Source organism: Benincasa hispida, chromosome 8 (genome assembly GCF_027475165.1).
Source record: "Benincasa hispida cultivar pf3 chromosome 8, pf3_genome.v1.1, whole genome shotgun sequence".
NCBI classification, from domain to species: domain Eukaryota; kingdom Viridiplantae; phylum Streptophyta; class Magnoliopsida; order Cucurbitales; family Cucurbitaceae; genus Benincasa; species Benincasa hispida.
Window position 1 is genome coordinate 63,886,540 of NC_143485.1, and position 15,677 is coordinate 63,902,216.

Here is a 15,677-nt window from a genome sequence, read left to right on the forward strand (position 1 = left end):
ATCGTACTCATGATTGGTTATATCCGATGGACACAGAAATATATCTATGGTAAGAAGAGTTCAATTGTTGGTCTTTAGTGGAATGTCTAACAGTTAACGGATGGTGGATCTCGTGGCTAAAGAGTTTAGTCAACTATTCACGTATCATTGGAGCTTCGAGCCACAGGTCCATAAGGTCCCTTGGGTAGCTTGGATAAAGTCGAGAATCAATGTTTGGGTTAATTTGAAATTTTCAAATTGACAAAAAGAAGTTCGATTATATATGATATAATTGGACTGGTTAATTATATATGATATAATTGGCTAAATGTATTAGATACATTATTTTGGAGGCAATTAGATGTAAATATGATTTATATCAAGTAGAGGAGAAATTACTATAGTAGATATGTGATATCAAACTATAGGGTAAGAATATAATATGATTATATTCATTAATTATTAAATTGGTTAATTATATGATAATTGGCCTAAAACTTCTCTCGGACGTGCGTTAGTGGAAGAATCCAAAGTCGGTTATTGTAACTGAAGAATAAAATGAAAATTTGTTTCATTTTGCAAAAGTTCGAAAAGATCGCATCGGTGTGAAAACGTAACGATCGCATAGCTTGAGAGCCTATACGATAGTCGCTCATCGCCTAAACGAGCGCACATCAGCGCCTAAACGATCGCACGCTAGTCCCTAAACGATCGCTTAGTTTTCCTAAACGATTGCATAGTGTGCCGCATTTTCTAAACGATCGTCTACCATTTACTAAAGATCGCTTAATAAAACCTACGCAATCGTGTAGATTCTTCTAAATGATAAGCACATAGCTATACGATAACTCCTTTTCTCTCCCACTTGCTTATCGTCTACACGATTAGTTCTTTCTCCAACCTCTACCAAACTCACCAAAGACCACACTTTAGATTCTCACTCCGAGAATACAAAAGCTCCATTTTGGTGGTGTCGTCCCCGCTGTTGTTCACTTGTTCATGATTGTTCGTGTTGCTACCGTTTGTGTAGACGATCGTGCTGCTGCAGCCGACTTGTTTGCTGGGCGATAGAGTGCGGGTGGAGGTTCTTCTGCTATATCTAAGTTCCAAAGCTTGAAGAGGGTCTTCAACTGGTATGAGAACTCTTTCCTTGTAATTTTATTGTTCAAATCATGCCTTTAATTAGTGTGAATTTGCATAATTGTATGTTAGAATGTATGTGTTGTATTTTGGTCACAATGAAATCGAAAAGACCCGAACGTGCTCATAGATAAATTTTGTTTCTGTTTTTTTTTTTGTTTTTGAAAATTAAGCCTGCGTGGACACTACTTTCACCTTCAAATTTCTTCCTTTGTTATCTACTTTTCACCAATGGTTTAAAAAGCTAAGTCAAATTTTGAGAACTAAAAAAAGTAGCTTTCAAATTATTGTTTTTTTTAGAATTTGGCTAAAAGTTCAACCATTATACTTAAGAAATATGCAAAATCATTATAAAAAACGTGGATGAAATAAGTTTAATTTTAAAAAACAAAAACCAAATATCAAATGATTATCAATCGAACCTAAAAACTTTGCTTTCACTATTGAGAAAGAATAAAAGAAGAAAGAAAGAAAGGAGGAAAAACCAAAAGGGTTTCATGCTCTTGCTCGTGGAGTTGGTAGGGCTTACTTTGGGGAAACTCGCCTTAGTGCTATTATGGTTGATAGAATAATGATCAGATATGTAGACCACGAATACCAAGTACCTTGCGCGTGCTACCTCCTACCCTTCTTGTCTTCATATCTAATTTTTAGTGTGGGTGGTAAAAAGTTGACGCCCCATTTGCTTGGTGACCAAATGAATTTTTGAACTAATCTTAGATTTTTCCAAGGAGAGAGGTTTGAAAACCTCTAACTCTTGGTCATATCTTAACTAATTGAGTTATACTAAAGTCAGCTAATCTTAGATAGATTGGCTTTGATATTTGTATATGATTATTCTTTAGAAACATGAATATGTAGGTTAAAAGTACTAGTTCGACTTTCTTACGTGTCATTCTTTGATAGTGGTTCCATACTTAAAGAAATGACACTAATCTCAACTTGGTCGACATCGTTTGGAAAGATCCTATAGAAATAATTACTTTACTAATATAATAAAAAGCTTAACACCGTTAATTCTTATTCAAAAACTCAATTATTTCCACTACTTTTGTCTTTTCACTCTTGTTCTAGATCCTAACCTTGGGGAGCACTAATTTGATAAAAGGCTAAACAACGTTAATTTTTATTCAAAATCTCAATTATTTTCACCCATATTTACCCTTGTTCCACATTCCTAACCTTGGGGAATTATTCGCGAGCTAAATGCAGACGAAGATGGGAAAGTAATCATTATTAATGTATTTAAATTTCAAATTTTATTGTTTAATAGACCATGGATAGATTTGAATTGAACATTAAGATTTAGTTTACATATTTGAATAATTTGATAGGTAATAATTTCGTTTTATCTAAAATTTTAAGTAATTGCTCTTTAAATTCAAATTCTCTGTGTGAAACTAACCATTTAGATGATAACTTTTCATTAATTATCTTCTTTAAAAAAACAACAAAACAGATAAAAAATTTCAGCAAAAAAACCAATTCACCACAAATTCCGATGTCCAACTATTTCTTACCATCAATGACTAGTAAAATTCGGGGGGTAAGCTTTCAATATGTTGTCTGATCCAAATAAGCAAAGAACAGAAGCACATAAATAAAAAAGCATGTAAATACATAATGGTTAAACCATTTTTGGACACAATGTCTCTTCCAGGGTTGTTTCAGCAAGGATGGGCGATTAGACAAGCATCATATCTTCCATTTCCTGAATGACATAAGAAAAATCCTAGTTTGTAGGCAATAACTTCTTAGGAATGTGGTCTATGTTGAAAATCAACCTAACAAAGCTACTAAAACCATACAAAAACAATGGTTCCCGGCAAGGAGTTCCGTTTGGGATTTGAAGCACATGCCAGAGGCAACAGAATGATTTGGTCCTTTGCACAATGATTCACAAATCAATAACTGGATCTCCTTGCTTGGTTGCCAAATGGGTTCTATGTCAATTGCCACACCATACTTTTATTTTCTCACACCTTAAAATCACTATGAAGAAATAAAATCAAGGCCATTCAAAAAGAGAATCATGAGGATCAGAAAGTGAGGGAAGTATGCCATAAAAAATCATCGAGGCCACTCTCCGTCCCTTCCACCATGGTCACCTCAACTGCAATGTGAATTGATCTTGTTAAATCAACAATTGACCTAAAAGCTTAAGCCCATGAATGAAAATAAATTTAATATTGTATCATCTAACACTCCACTTGATGGGTTGAAATATATAGAAGACCCAACAAATGGAAATCAAAATTAATTGGAGAGAAAATAACATCATTGCAGAGGTTTGAACCCAGAACCTCATGGACCACCTACTCTAATACCATGTTAAATCACCGATGAATCTAAAAGCTTAGCTAACGAGTGAAGATGAATTTAATATTATATTATCTAACATATCTAATCATCACCAGGCTTGCCCTCCGAATATCCCCTTCTCTGGCTCTCCTTTTTCTCTTCTGGCTCTCCTTTTTCTCTCTCTCCCTGTCCCAGTAAGGTCGCTCCCCTCATAAAAAGAAGCTTTACCTGGCAGGTATCCAGTCAATCGAAGCAGCTTTCAACAGAATGTCTTCCTGAGAGTGGTGTCATTGGTGGTGGTTGATAGCTAATATAGTATTTTGCAAAATAAGAGAGAAATTATAGATTTTACAATATTGTGAGCAAAGAGGAAGTCTAGGAACTGCCACAAATAGGTGAGTGAATCCCAGAAAATTAAACCAACTTAAAACAATAGACTTTTTTGCATTTTGATTTCAAATGACTGCTAAATGAGAATAGAACCTCGTTTAAAAAGAGCTTTATGAGCCACCAATCTTTGTAAGATTGGCATCTGATCCAGAACCATACAAACCAACGCTTATCCTAACATAATGAGTTGATCCAATCTGACAACCTCTGTTGCTTTCTCTCATAAAAGATTTATTGAAGTGCACAATCTTGAACTCAAAATGGGTTCCTACTTCTATGGTTACCAAAGTGGTGACCTAACCAAGATGTTAAATTTTCTAAGAGAGGTATGTAAGCTATCATGGCCCTGAATACTCACGTAATTTTCTTGAAGAAAAACATCTGATCCAAAAAGGTTTTAGTCAGACTAAAATGGGGATCTCACTACCTGACGCAATAATTGGTAGACAAAAAGATGGGGAACAAAGATGTATATGGACCCACCATTAAGCTGTGAAGGAAATAAACCAGATGGAGAAAAAGACAAGCACATACAGCAATCAATAGCAAAATTCCATTTAGACCAAAGAGTAGCAGACCACCCATGGATGGATAAAACGGATAAACCCTTGAAATCCAGAAGAAAATTATTACCAACACTTTCTTTCAAGATGCCAAGTTCTTGTCAAATTACAAATGCAAAATATTTTTTAGGAGATGCTAAGTTCTTGTTAAGTAATTTGCAAGAAATATGAAAGTTATGTACGCATCTAAAATCAAAATCAAACTAATAAAAATATTGTCAATCTTTTGAGTGAGCAGTGTATCTTCAACTGATACAAGAGAGATTGCAAAAAGATTAACATAAGTTTAGGACGTACAGCTGAAAAACAACAATAAAACAGGTTACGCTTTAGCTTTTCCAGCCTGCAGAGATTGAATCCTTTGCTGTAACTTCAATATCTGCAAGACACCAAACCAAAAATAAGCAAATGAATTGCATTGTATTTGAGTAATATCCAAAGCAGAAAAGGTTTATACAAACCAACGAACGATTGTGCTGAAATAAGGAAGATGTTTTTGTTTCTAGAACAATTGTGACAAAAGAAGCCTTTATCCCATTCAACTTATACTTTCAATGTCAAGGATTACACTCACAAATTCATCATGAAAACAATTAATGCTAGTTTGTCTCGGTGGTTGACGTTCTGGCTTAGCCAGCCCCCATTTTGAGGTTCCGTCATTCGTTGTTTGAAAGGTAAACGAGGAATATTGTTGCTCTCCTTTCTTTGTTGGGAGAGTTTCAGTGCTCTTTTGAGAGAAGGGATTTTCGATTATAGTGCCTTAGCCCTCCAGAGGCTTTTTCCTATAAATCCTTCTCTTTGACGGGTCAACCCATCTCCCAAGAGAGATTGGTTTTTCACTAGATGTGGTGAATGAAAATTTCCCAAGCAGGTTAAGCTTTTTGTTTGGCAAAATCTCCATGGAAGGGTTATTATCTTGGAAGATGTGTAACTTGATGGGGTCTTGGTGTTGCATTCTTGCAGGAGGGCAACAGAGGACCTTGATTAAACGTTGTGTGGACTTATTCCTTTGATTAGTTTGGTTTTAGGCTAGCCAGCGTGACTACAGCAAAATGATCAAGGAATTCTTTTTTCATCCTCACTTTAGAGAGAGGAAACTTTCGTGGCAGACAGGGGGTGTATGCTAAGGTCCCCATTCACGCAGCTCCGGTCCAAGGAGCGATAAGGATTTTGTCCTAAAGCTTGGATGTTTATCTTGTCCATCAAAAGAAGTCAATCTTCAACTTCTTCCTCTTTCAAATTTCTTCTATAATTGAGGTTCCACAAATCTGACTGGTTGTCCCAAAAACCACCCACCATTTTGTTGTTGCCTTTTGAGAGTTGCTAACATTGATGCCAGGGAGCTTAGTCTTACTATTCATATTTGCATGAAGGCCCAAAGAACCTTAAAACTTCTAATAACTTAGAAAATTCATAACCTTTTCCAGAGATGAGCAAGAAAACAGGATTATATCACCAATTACAAGTGGTTTATAGGAGAGACCTCTCCGATGGAAGAGCCTTCCAGAAAGCCTGTGCTCATACCTCTCTGGAAAAAAGGCAGCTACAAGAATCACGGACCAGAATGAAGATGAAAGGTGACAGGAGACATCCTTGTGACCTTGTCTTGTACCCTAAAACTTTCCCCTAGGTTTTCCAATTATAAGAATGGAGGAGAAATACTCTTTAACCCATTATCTCCATCAGTTTCCAACGCCTTTCAAGAATTTAATGTAATCTAACAACGCCCAATCCACCTTATCAAAAGATTTTCAAAGTCAACCTTTATAATAAAACCTCTTCCATTCCAAAAATCAATCAATTCATTTGCAATAAGGTTAGCACCGATATTTTGTCTATCCTTGATGAGAAACCTTTCTCCATCACCAATCATAAACATGCTACTGTCAAGTTTAGATGGCTGACTTCGGAATTTGGGACCTAAAGCTAAGGGACCATTTGTATGGTGAAAAATTCAAGATTCCCATGGGTCATGGATGGCCATCTAGATTACTCCTTTTGTTTTGCATTAATGTGAAATATCCATACATCTTGAGATGCCCATATAGGGGCATTTATCAAATAATTTTGGAAGCCCTCTTGCAACATGGACTTTTAAATGTCCATGTAGAGGGCATACCCAAATGACATATTTGCTCTTCAAAATTTTCTTTTATATTTGTCTTTCATCAATTTTTTTCGCAGTTTTTAGTTTGTAGTTCAAAATAAAATAATGTATTCTTTTTTTATATATATAACTATAATCAACTATGCATTCATGCACAAACAAATAATCATATGCAATCAAGTACAGTAACATTTTACATTTAGATATAAAATAAACTTTAGTTCAATTGAATAATATTTTGATTATTTCCAAACGAAATTTAAAGTGCTAGGTTGCTTTACTATACATTTTCAATAGTTGCCAAATACTTTTGTATTTACTCTCTTGTACAACTATTGAAATTGTTTTTTTCATTTTTTTTGTACTATATTTATTTTCATTCTTAGTTTTTTTGTAATCACATAAAAATTAGTAAAGGTATTATTGGTATAATACATAATCTTTAGATATTCCCATACATAAATACTACAAAACAAACAAAGTTATCCAAATATTTCCAAACATTCTTTCAAAACAACATGGTAATCTAAAATGCCAGCATTTGAATTTTCAAACATCTACAATTTCGGACATCTGAATATTTCGATTGTCTAGATTTCCATTAAAAAAAACCGGCCCTTATTCCCTAAAAAGGAAGAAACTGTAGGATGGATTAAAATAAATCACCTCTTGTATACAATACACTAATTACATTTAGAATACATTCGGTTTGGAAGCTGGAAAGAATAGGCATTCTCCACCAAATCCCATTTACATGATTTGACTCACAAAGGGGATGTTGTACACCCCCTGCTGCCAAAGGCTTATTTGGATGTATATTGTTATGTTAGAGCTTCTTTTGGGCAACTAAGGAACTATAGGCTTTTGCAAAAAAGAATCAATCTTATGCTAGAAGTTTTTACAACATTATCTTCCTCACTATTTCTAGGTGTTAACTGTCTCCACGTTTCAATTCACTCTTTTTTTTCCCTTTTTTTCCTTTTATATAGAAACAATTTTCATTGGGGAAAAAAATGAGAGAATACAAGGGCATACAAAAAACTAAGACCACATTTTCATTCTTATAGTTTAGCTACTTCTATATCTAACCGAAGAAGTTTAATGTAACTCCTTGTCAGACCCCAATAGTCAATACATATGCTATAAGGGGTAGAAATGAGAATTCACCCCTTAATGTAATGCACATGTGAGAAAGCGTGCAGTGTGTTTTGTGTTTTGTATTTAGGGAAGTTAATGTGTAGAAAGTCTCCAGGATGAACGTATGTATTACAGTAGTTAGGAGTCTATTTCCTTGCTAAGGAGGGCTTACCACCCTCTCGAATAGGTGGGGAGGGGTGGTAAAAACGTGAACTGTGTATTTTGGCCTCTTGTTGTAATATCGAGGCATCTCTCCCTCCTTTTTATTTCATACATCACTGAAATTGATTCTGGGTTTGCTTACAATATATAAAAATATTTTGTGTTCATAATTTTAAAATAAATTATTTGACTTATTTATGGAGGAAAAGAAATTCATAAGATTAAAAAGAAAATCTGCAAAGAGGAAGAAGCCCTATTTAATCATTTATGGAGGAACCGTAAATATATCGTATGAAAGAAAAAGAAAATGCCTTAACTCTATTCCGTCAATATTGGCATTCTTGTTTTTCATTCTTTTTTCTTTTTTCACTTCCGGTCCTCAATGTTTCAATTGGGAAAGGACTTCGCTGTAGTTTCAAAAACCACTACTTAGTCCAGCTTCAATAATTTCTACCATGAAGTTGACCTAGATGTAAGGTAGCAGACAGAAGCTCATGCATCTTGAACTTTGTTTTGCATCAAGGAAAAAGGGGATGAGGCAGAATGCTCAAACAAACTTCCCTAAGTCCAGTCATTTTCTAAATTTCCTACGGTTTTAAATCAAGTTTAGATTTCAGTTTCTTTGTTTTCAAACTTTTTTCTCCAGACACATTTTCAGTATGCCTTGTGTATTCATCATATCTGAAGACAAGAAATCATTTTGTGGATTCTCCTTATACAAGCAAGAATCAGACACAAAAAATGTTTTATTGCTTTATTTTTGGGTTCTGTAAATATCAGCCACAGGTTAGCTTTAAGATCTAGAGAAGGAAGAAAAGTACTAACCGCATCTCTCTTGCTATTTTGCTTCTCTTCCAAATCTTGAAGGGCTGAATCAAGACGTTTCCTGAATTGTGCAAAAATCATTGAATTAAACCACATGAAAATGGTGACTGAGAAAACTATATTGTCATTATTATTAAGATATATGGAAGTAGTTTCATTATTATCAAGGTACATGGAAGTAGAATGTTACAATTTATAAATTTTAAAAAAAAAAAAAAAAATGCAATATATAGATTTGGAAAACTGGCACCGCAAATAGAAGGTAAACTGTATCGGTCCCATTTTAAATCTCCCTCCCTATTTCTTATTGATAGTCTCGACTCTGCTCTGACCTATTTCCTTCTTTTCACCTATGTCCTTCGTTATGTCCAACTCTTTCTCCATCTGCCTGCCAGTTCTTTTTTTGGTAGGCTTTTTTTGCTCAGGCAGGTGTTCTTTGGAGCAATGTACTATAGAATAATTGTTATTGCCTACGTCCTCCAAACATGAATTCTTATTACCTGCATGAGACATAGACACAGGCAGATAGAATAGAACATATCTCACACAGGCAACTCTTTTTTCTTTTTTCCTCTTTTGCTAGGGTGAGAGACATGTTCTATCCACTTTGAGCTCAACTTTGGGCCTTATATTACATACTAATAAGAATTCCTGTGATTCTAAATTGTCATATGTATATCTTATGTCTCCCTCTCCCTATTCCTATCTCATTATGATCTTGTTCATCTGCCTATTTGCTCTTCTTTTTTCTCCACATATTTTGCCGCTCTTTGTTGTTCCAACTTCTCCCTTAGCAGTTACATACTTCAAATGCACTATATACTTACATACTTAAAGGCAATAAATGCACTATATACGTCTGTAATTGACGTTGTCAGAAAAATCTTATGGATGGAATATAGAAGAAACAGGTAGTTTAATACTTGCACCATGCCCTTCATTCAATATAAAGTGACCTAGTTTTTAGATGTTCTATCTAATCTTATTTCTATCCCTCCATTTCAAAAGAACTTAAGCATGAGCTTCAGAACTATCATATCTTGGTATGGGTCAAAGAAATCACAAACAAAAGAGGAGGTTTTGCATGAATCATGAAACTGGAAGGCAATAATTGGAAGCAAAACTTGGTTCTGGTAGTTTGAGCATCTATAGAGAAAAAATGGTAGAACGGTCATTGGCTATTATTAAGATTCCGTCCATAAACCTGGATTACTGAAACCTTGGAGGACTCTTCCTCCTAACAATCTTTCCTTTGTAGAAAGGCTGTCTCCAGAAAATTTCATTTTCTCTATTTAGAAAGAAATAGATATAGGCATTGGAGAAAAGATCGGGAAAGATTTACACAACCATAGTATCTTTTTTTTATATCATCATTGATTTGAAGTGGTGTGGCCTGAGTGACTAAGGAGAGTTCTCTCCACGAAGTCTATCAAAGAATCTTTATTATCAATCAAATGTTAATGAATATAAGGGAGCAATTCCCTATTTGTAGAGAAATGGAAAATGAACTAAAGTACTTTTTCTTATATATACAAATTAAAATACTAAAACAAAACTAAAACGAATTAAAAAAGAATAACCTAATTGACAAGGTAACTCCCTACATCATGAAGAGTTATCTTTCGCAGAGGTTTTCTCTACCCGAACCTCTAGTTTGTAACCTTTTTGTTGTTTGGAAATATATGTTGTCTATTTTTTAAAATAATAATAAATAAATATAAAAATGAAAATATAAATAAGAAAGGCAATGGCTCCTACCAAATAGTCTAGGATTTTGCTTGATTGATTACCGAACAATATTATGATGATAACTAGTGCATGATCTTTGAGAACTCTTAAATAGTCTCCCAAAATTCTCCCTTACTCTCAAACTCAGGGGAGGGAATCAATTTCTATGTATTCACCATTGAGCTATGCTTATATTGGCCAGTTGCATTGCAGCATTTTGAAATTGCTAGATCCTTGGCCTTTGGAGGTGTTGAAGACTCAGATAAGTGCTTAGGCCAACCAAAGAGAATTATCTTGTGAAAACTTTGAAACTTCAACTTACAAAAATAGTGAGAGTAGAGCACTCATGGAAGCAAAATGTTCAAATGGCTAGGCCAAGGTGATAAATGTATTACTTTTTTCTCATAAAGGTGTCGGCATTAGAGGACGTGTCTTATTTTGCAATTTTGAAGTAGTGATTATCGTAATTAAGCCAATTTTCTGGATATGGGTGTGGGTGCTAACATTCCTAATTCTTTCAAAGTGCTTTTACTCTAAATAGGATTTCTTTAGAACTCAAAGACATGGTTGTACAACCTAAAGAAAAAAAAATCCTATTTTCTATGAGACATTATGTATGGTGGCATCAATACAGTCGACATATTGATAAAAGAAGCTCCTGGATTGTGTCCGCCCCTAGTTGGTGCGTTCTTGGTCACATATGTGAAGGAACTCTTATGCACATTTTCGTACATTTTGAATTTGCAGAGACAGTTTGGAATAGAATCATGGCTGCCTTCAACTATCACATGGTCTTCCCGAATCATCCCCTTATTCTACTGAATATGTTGCTTATCTTTCACCCTTTCAAGAAGGACAAGGAGATATTGTGGACTTTCATCATCAAAGCCTATCAATGGACCATTTGGATTGAGCAAAACCATCACATCTTCGACAACAAGGAAACGAACTACACACAATATTTTGGTCACTTTTTGTATATATCTCCCTCATGGTGTAAATTCACTTCTTTCTTTTGTGATTACAATCTTACTTCTCTCATCTCACAATAAAATAGCATTATGTAATCCCTCATGGCAATAATTGCCCTTTTGCAATTTCATACCATCAATGAAGTTCTGATTGAACATTCCATCAAAACAAAAAACAAAAAGAAGAAGAAAAGATCCTGTTCAAGTTAGGTCATTACTTAGAACTCAAGGACACCGATATACAACCTATAGAATAGATCCTGTTCAAGTTAGGTCATTACTCTAAATCAGATTTCATTCTATTTTCTTAACAAGTTAGGAATGAGAGTCTGAGACCTATTTCTTGGAAGATAGTCAGCATTTGGAAAGATTGTTATCCATTTAAAAGATTAAAGCAAGCATGATAACCTTGGAACTTGCAAAGCTGCAACCTATATTGCCACTCTTCTGAATTTTTAGTCGTTGGAATATTCATAAAAAAGAATTTGCTTAAGGTGGGATTTTTTAACAATGATGTTCTTACTTGCATTAGTGAGACTTCTTTTATGTCATAATCCAAAGAAAGTGATGGCTTCACAAAGTATCTAACTTCCATCCCACCAATTTGGTAAAACTAGCGTTTACAAAATATTCCAAGATGCTTGTAAACAAGTTGAAATGATTCTGCATGCTACCATTTGCTGCATCATCCAGCCTGTGTTGTGTCTAGTCATCCAATAATTGCTCCACGGCAAGATAGTGGATAACAAGAGGAAGAAAAGATGATGGGTTCTTTTTTAAGTACGATAAATATGAAAAGGGACTTGAACCTTCCAACCTCGAGAGAAGTAGATGGCTTGAGTGTTGAGCTACGTTCATATTGGCAGGTGGGTTGTAAAGATTGACTTTGAAAAATCCCACTATATGATAGAACAAGATTTTCTTGAGGTTGTTGCCACTTGGAATGCAGGACTCTTTAAAGATTTAAATAAATAAATAAAAAGAAAAAGAAAAAAAGAAAAGAAAGACCAACTTTCATTGAGAAAAAACGAAAGAATACAAGGGCATACAAAAACACAAAGCCAACAAAAGGGAGCACCCTAGAGAAAGAGTCTCCAAACTAACATGTGACCTTGCAAATAACTATAAAAGGAACTCATCTTTTTCTGGACAACCCACCTAACCCTACAACATTTGGGCGTCAAGAAAACCCGTATGATATTAAATCCTAGGTAGGTGGCCACCATGGAATGAATCCATGACCTTTTAGTCCTTTATCAAGGTTATCACTGATGCCCAAAGAGAAATATTAAAATTCACTAGTGACCAAACATTGAAATGATCCCTCTTAATCCCCCTAAAGATTCTATTATTTCTCACCCCCAAATGCCCCACAACAAAGCACACACTCCAACTTTCCATAAGAAACTCCCTATCCCCTTACACAACGAATGGAGGAGAAACTCCTCGATCATGTTAATAAAAGCTCTATGACGTGCTAACAGAATACCAAACACTCCAAAGAAGTAGTTCCAAACTGAACGAGCTTAATTACAATTCCAAAACAAGTGATCCAAGTCTTACTCTTCCCTCTGACACAAAATACAGCAAAAAGGCCTAACTAAGGCTAGCAACTTCCTCGAGAGCCTACACAAGGTATTAATTCTACCGTGAAAAACCGGCCAAACGAAGAACTTCAACTTTTTTGGAATTTTCACTTTCCAAGAACCAAGAAAACTATCCACCATCATCTCCAACATCTTTTTTCCATTTCCTCAATAATAAAATAAGCCTATAGGTATTACAATTATCGAGCCTCTAAAGGTTCTAAACAAGGTATTTCTCTTACTTTGTTTCTTTTCATGATCCTAGCTAATATTTCAAGTAGTATGCTCAGCAAGTGTATCCAAATTGATACTCTTCAAAGGGGTTGTAAATAGGCAAGTACAAAATCCATATCAATCAATTGCAACTTCTTGATGACAACACCCATTTTGTCTCCTCCATCTTGCTTCCGTAAAACATCCAGCATAGTTTTAACGTATACAAAGTTCATAACATAATCAGCTATCTATGGTTAAGCTAGAGTCATCCAAAAGGTAAAAACCACCTCATCTAAAACAAAGTAACAATTTGATGACTGTGAGAGAGACATAAGATATACGTAAATTGTATAGGACGAACAACATTTAAAATATATATATATATCTTATTAGGTAATTAGTCTGATGACGGTTCTCGAATGACTAGGGTTATGGTATTATGATCACTACTATCCAGTAACTAAAAAATTATATGGAAAACAAATGAAAAAAACATACAATTCTGCAGAGATGTATTCAATTCTCTTGCGCACATTCGCATTTGCTTCTGCCAAATCTTGCTTCACGAGCACTGGACCAATCAATTTATATACATTTGCGTCGTCATTAAGCAGATCCAATTCCTGCATAGGTAAGTAAAGAAGCAGATCAAGAAATAACAAGTTCACATGTAGTAGCAATGAATGCAAAAAATGCACCCTGATAAGAATGCTTTGAATTCTTATTGTATACCAGATTGTATAAATGAAAAGAAATTTCCATAATCTAAACTACATGTCAAATCAAGTGGAAAAGAAAAAACCCTTGACCCAATTTGCCCCTAATGATCTCTCGATTTACATATTATAATTCATCATAACACAGAAATGTATAAATTGAAACGGAAAAAGGGAATATTAACACAATTCATTCTATTTTTTGCAACTTCTGCACGGATAGAAATACATGAGTCAGTAAAATGTCTTATCGTACTTCCCCTCCTCGCTACTGAACTATGCACAAGCAAACACGTAAAGGAAACAAGTGAGAGAGGTGGGAAAACCTTAAGAACGAGCTCGTTCTCACCCAGCTGAATAGTGTACTTCTTCCTCACTTGGTGGTTCTTCGCAATATCTGATAAATCCATTACCATGTTAGGGTTTTCGTGAAAGTAAATTGACAGTATTGAATCCAGATAGCACATAGTTGACACAGTATTTTGAATTGAAAATATTGATGTTTTCAATAAAACGTGTTAATCGAATGAACAACAGGGAGGAAACGAGAATGATTAGAGGCTCGCCTTTCTGTAGCTTGCTGAGATCGTTGGCTTTCGTCTCCAGCTCGCGCTGTAGCTCTCGAAGAGCGCTTGTAGAACTCATTCCGACTCAATCGTCGACTTCCTCTGCGTACCTGGTGCTAGAAAACCTGCGCGCGGAAGGCTAATCGGAGACGAGTTTATTGATTAACGATTTTAAACGGGAAAAATATATAGGTTAACATAAATTTAGTTTTTGGGAAAATATCCTGAAATCTGACGTTGTATCAATTTAAACTTTAAACTAATAATTGTATCAATTTAAATGTTAAATTTTGGAGTTGTATTAATTTAAACCTTAAATTTTTATAGGTGTATCAATTTAAACCGTAACTTCCATAATTGTATCAATTTAAACCCTTTATTATGTTTTATTTGGATACATTTATTAAAGTTTAAATTTAGGCTTTAAATTGATATACTTATGAAAGTTCAAGATTTAAATTAATAAAATTATTAGTTTGGGTTTTAAATTGATACAATTATTAATTTATGATTAAACGAATACAGTTCCCAAAGTTTAGGGATATAAATTGATATTTACCCTTAGTTTTTTTTTTTTTTTTTTTTTTGACAAATTACAAATACCACTCATAGAGTATAGTGGTGGTTGCATTTATACTCTTAAACTTTTGATTTTAAAAATTGTGCCCTTAAACGTATATAAGTATTAAAAATTGGCCGAATTCGACCTTGAAATTTACATATATTGTATTAGTTGTAACATTTGTATATGTTTGATGGTTCAATTTTTTTCATTTATGGGTCTAATTTCAATAATTATTATAAGCTTGAGGATCAATTTTACTACTGGTAGAAGTTTAGGGGCTCGATTTTTACAATAAAAAATTTGAAGGTATAATTGAACTACCACATACTCTTTTTCTTTTTTTTTTTGGATATTATACGATTTAATTGATTGAATGAAATATCCAAAGATATCAAAGGTACAAAAGACCCATTTCATAGGGTATACAAAAGATGTTTTCAGTTTGCAATAAGAAAATAAAAGTCATGGCTTTTAATAGCCAATATATCTTTGTATAAAAAAAAAAGTGATATATATGATCATAATGTCTGTTGTCGATCTAGATTTTCGCTGCAAGAATCTTTCATCCCAAATCCTCCACAAAACAACACGGATAAGGCATAACCATAATGGATCTTTAGAGGCTTTGAAGGGTGAGTGACTAATCAGTAAATACAGCCAACTCTATATATCAAAAGGGAGTAAAACCTACCAGTTAAAGGCATCAAATATCTCATACCAAAGCC

General features: G+C 34.4%; 1 protein-coding gene across 3 annotated transcripts; it reads right to left on the reverse strand.

The window, feature by feature from the left end:
- Window positions 1-2,716: 2,716 nt before the first annotated feature.
- PFD6 (prefoldin 6) lies at window positions 2,717-14,608 on the reverse strand. Of its 3 annotated transcripts, XR_005483479.2 has the most exons (7): window positions 14,388-14,608; window positions 14,148-14,218; window positions 13,604-13,728; window positions 8,605-8,665; window positions 4,671-4,752; window positions 3,649-3,695; window positions 2,717-3,232 (listed from the first exon to the last, which is right to left on the reverse strand). XR_005483479.2 is itself a non-coding variant. In XM_039039441.2 (6 exons), exons 1-5 carry the CDS (start codon window positions 14,464-14,466, stop codon window positions 4,696-4,698), a joined length of 393 nt encoding a protein of 130 aa, XP_038895369.1. In that variant the 5' UTR covers window positions 14,467-14,608; the 3' UTR covers window positions 2,717-3,232; window positions 4,671-4,695. The 3 variants fall into 3 exon arrangements, 2 of the variants coding, with proteins under 2 accessions (XP_038895369.1, XP_038895368.1); XM_039039441.2 differs by lacking the exon at window positions 3,649-3,695; XM_039039440.2 differs by lacking the exons at window positions 2,717-3,232; window positions 3,649-3,695 and having other exon boundaries at window positions 4,437-4,752.
- Window positions 14,609-15,677: the final 1,069 nt, after the last annotated feature.

Bases quoted from the DNA above. Each gene is read 5' to 3' on its own strand.
- PFD6 (XM_039039441.2), bottom strand. From the start codon at position 14,466: ATGAGTTCTACAAGCGCTCTTCGAGAGCTACAGCGCGAGCTGGAGACG. The intron at 14,219-14,387 runs GCGAGCCTCTAA...TGGATTTATCAG, and splicing joins TCTCAGCAAGCTACAGAAAG to ATATTGCGAAGAACCACCAA. The intron at 8,666-13,603 runs GTATGTTTTTTT...TGCACAATTCAG, and splicing joins GAATACATCTCTGCAGAATT to GAAACGTCTTGATTCAGCCC.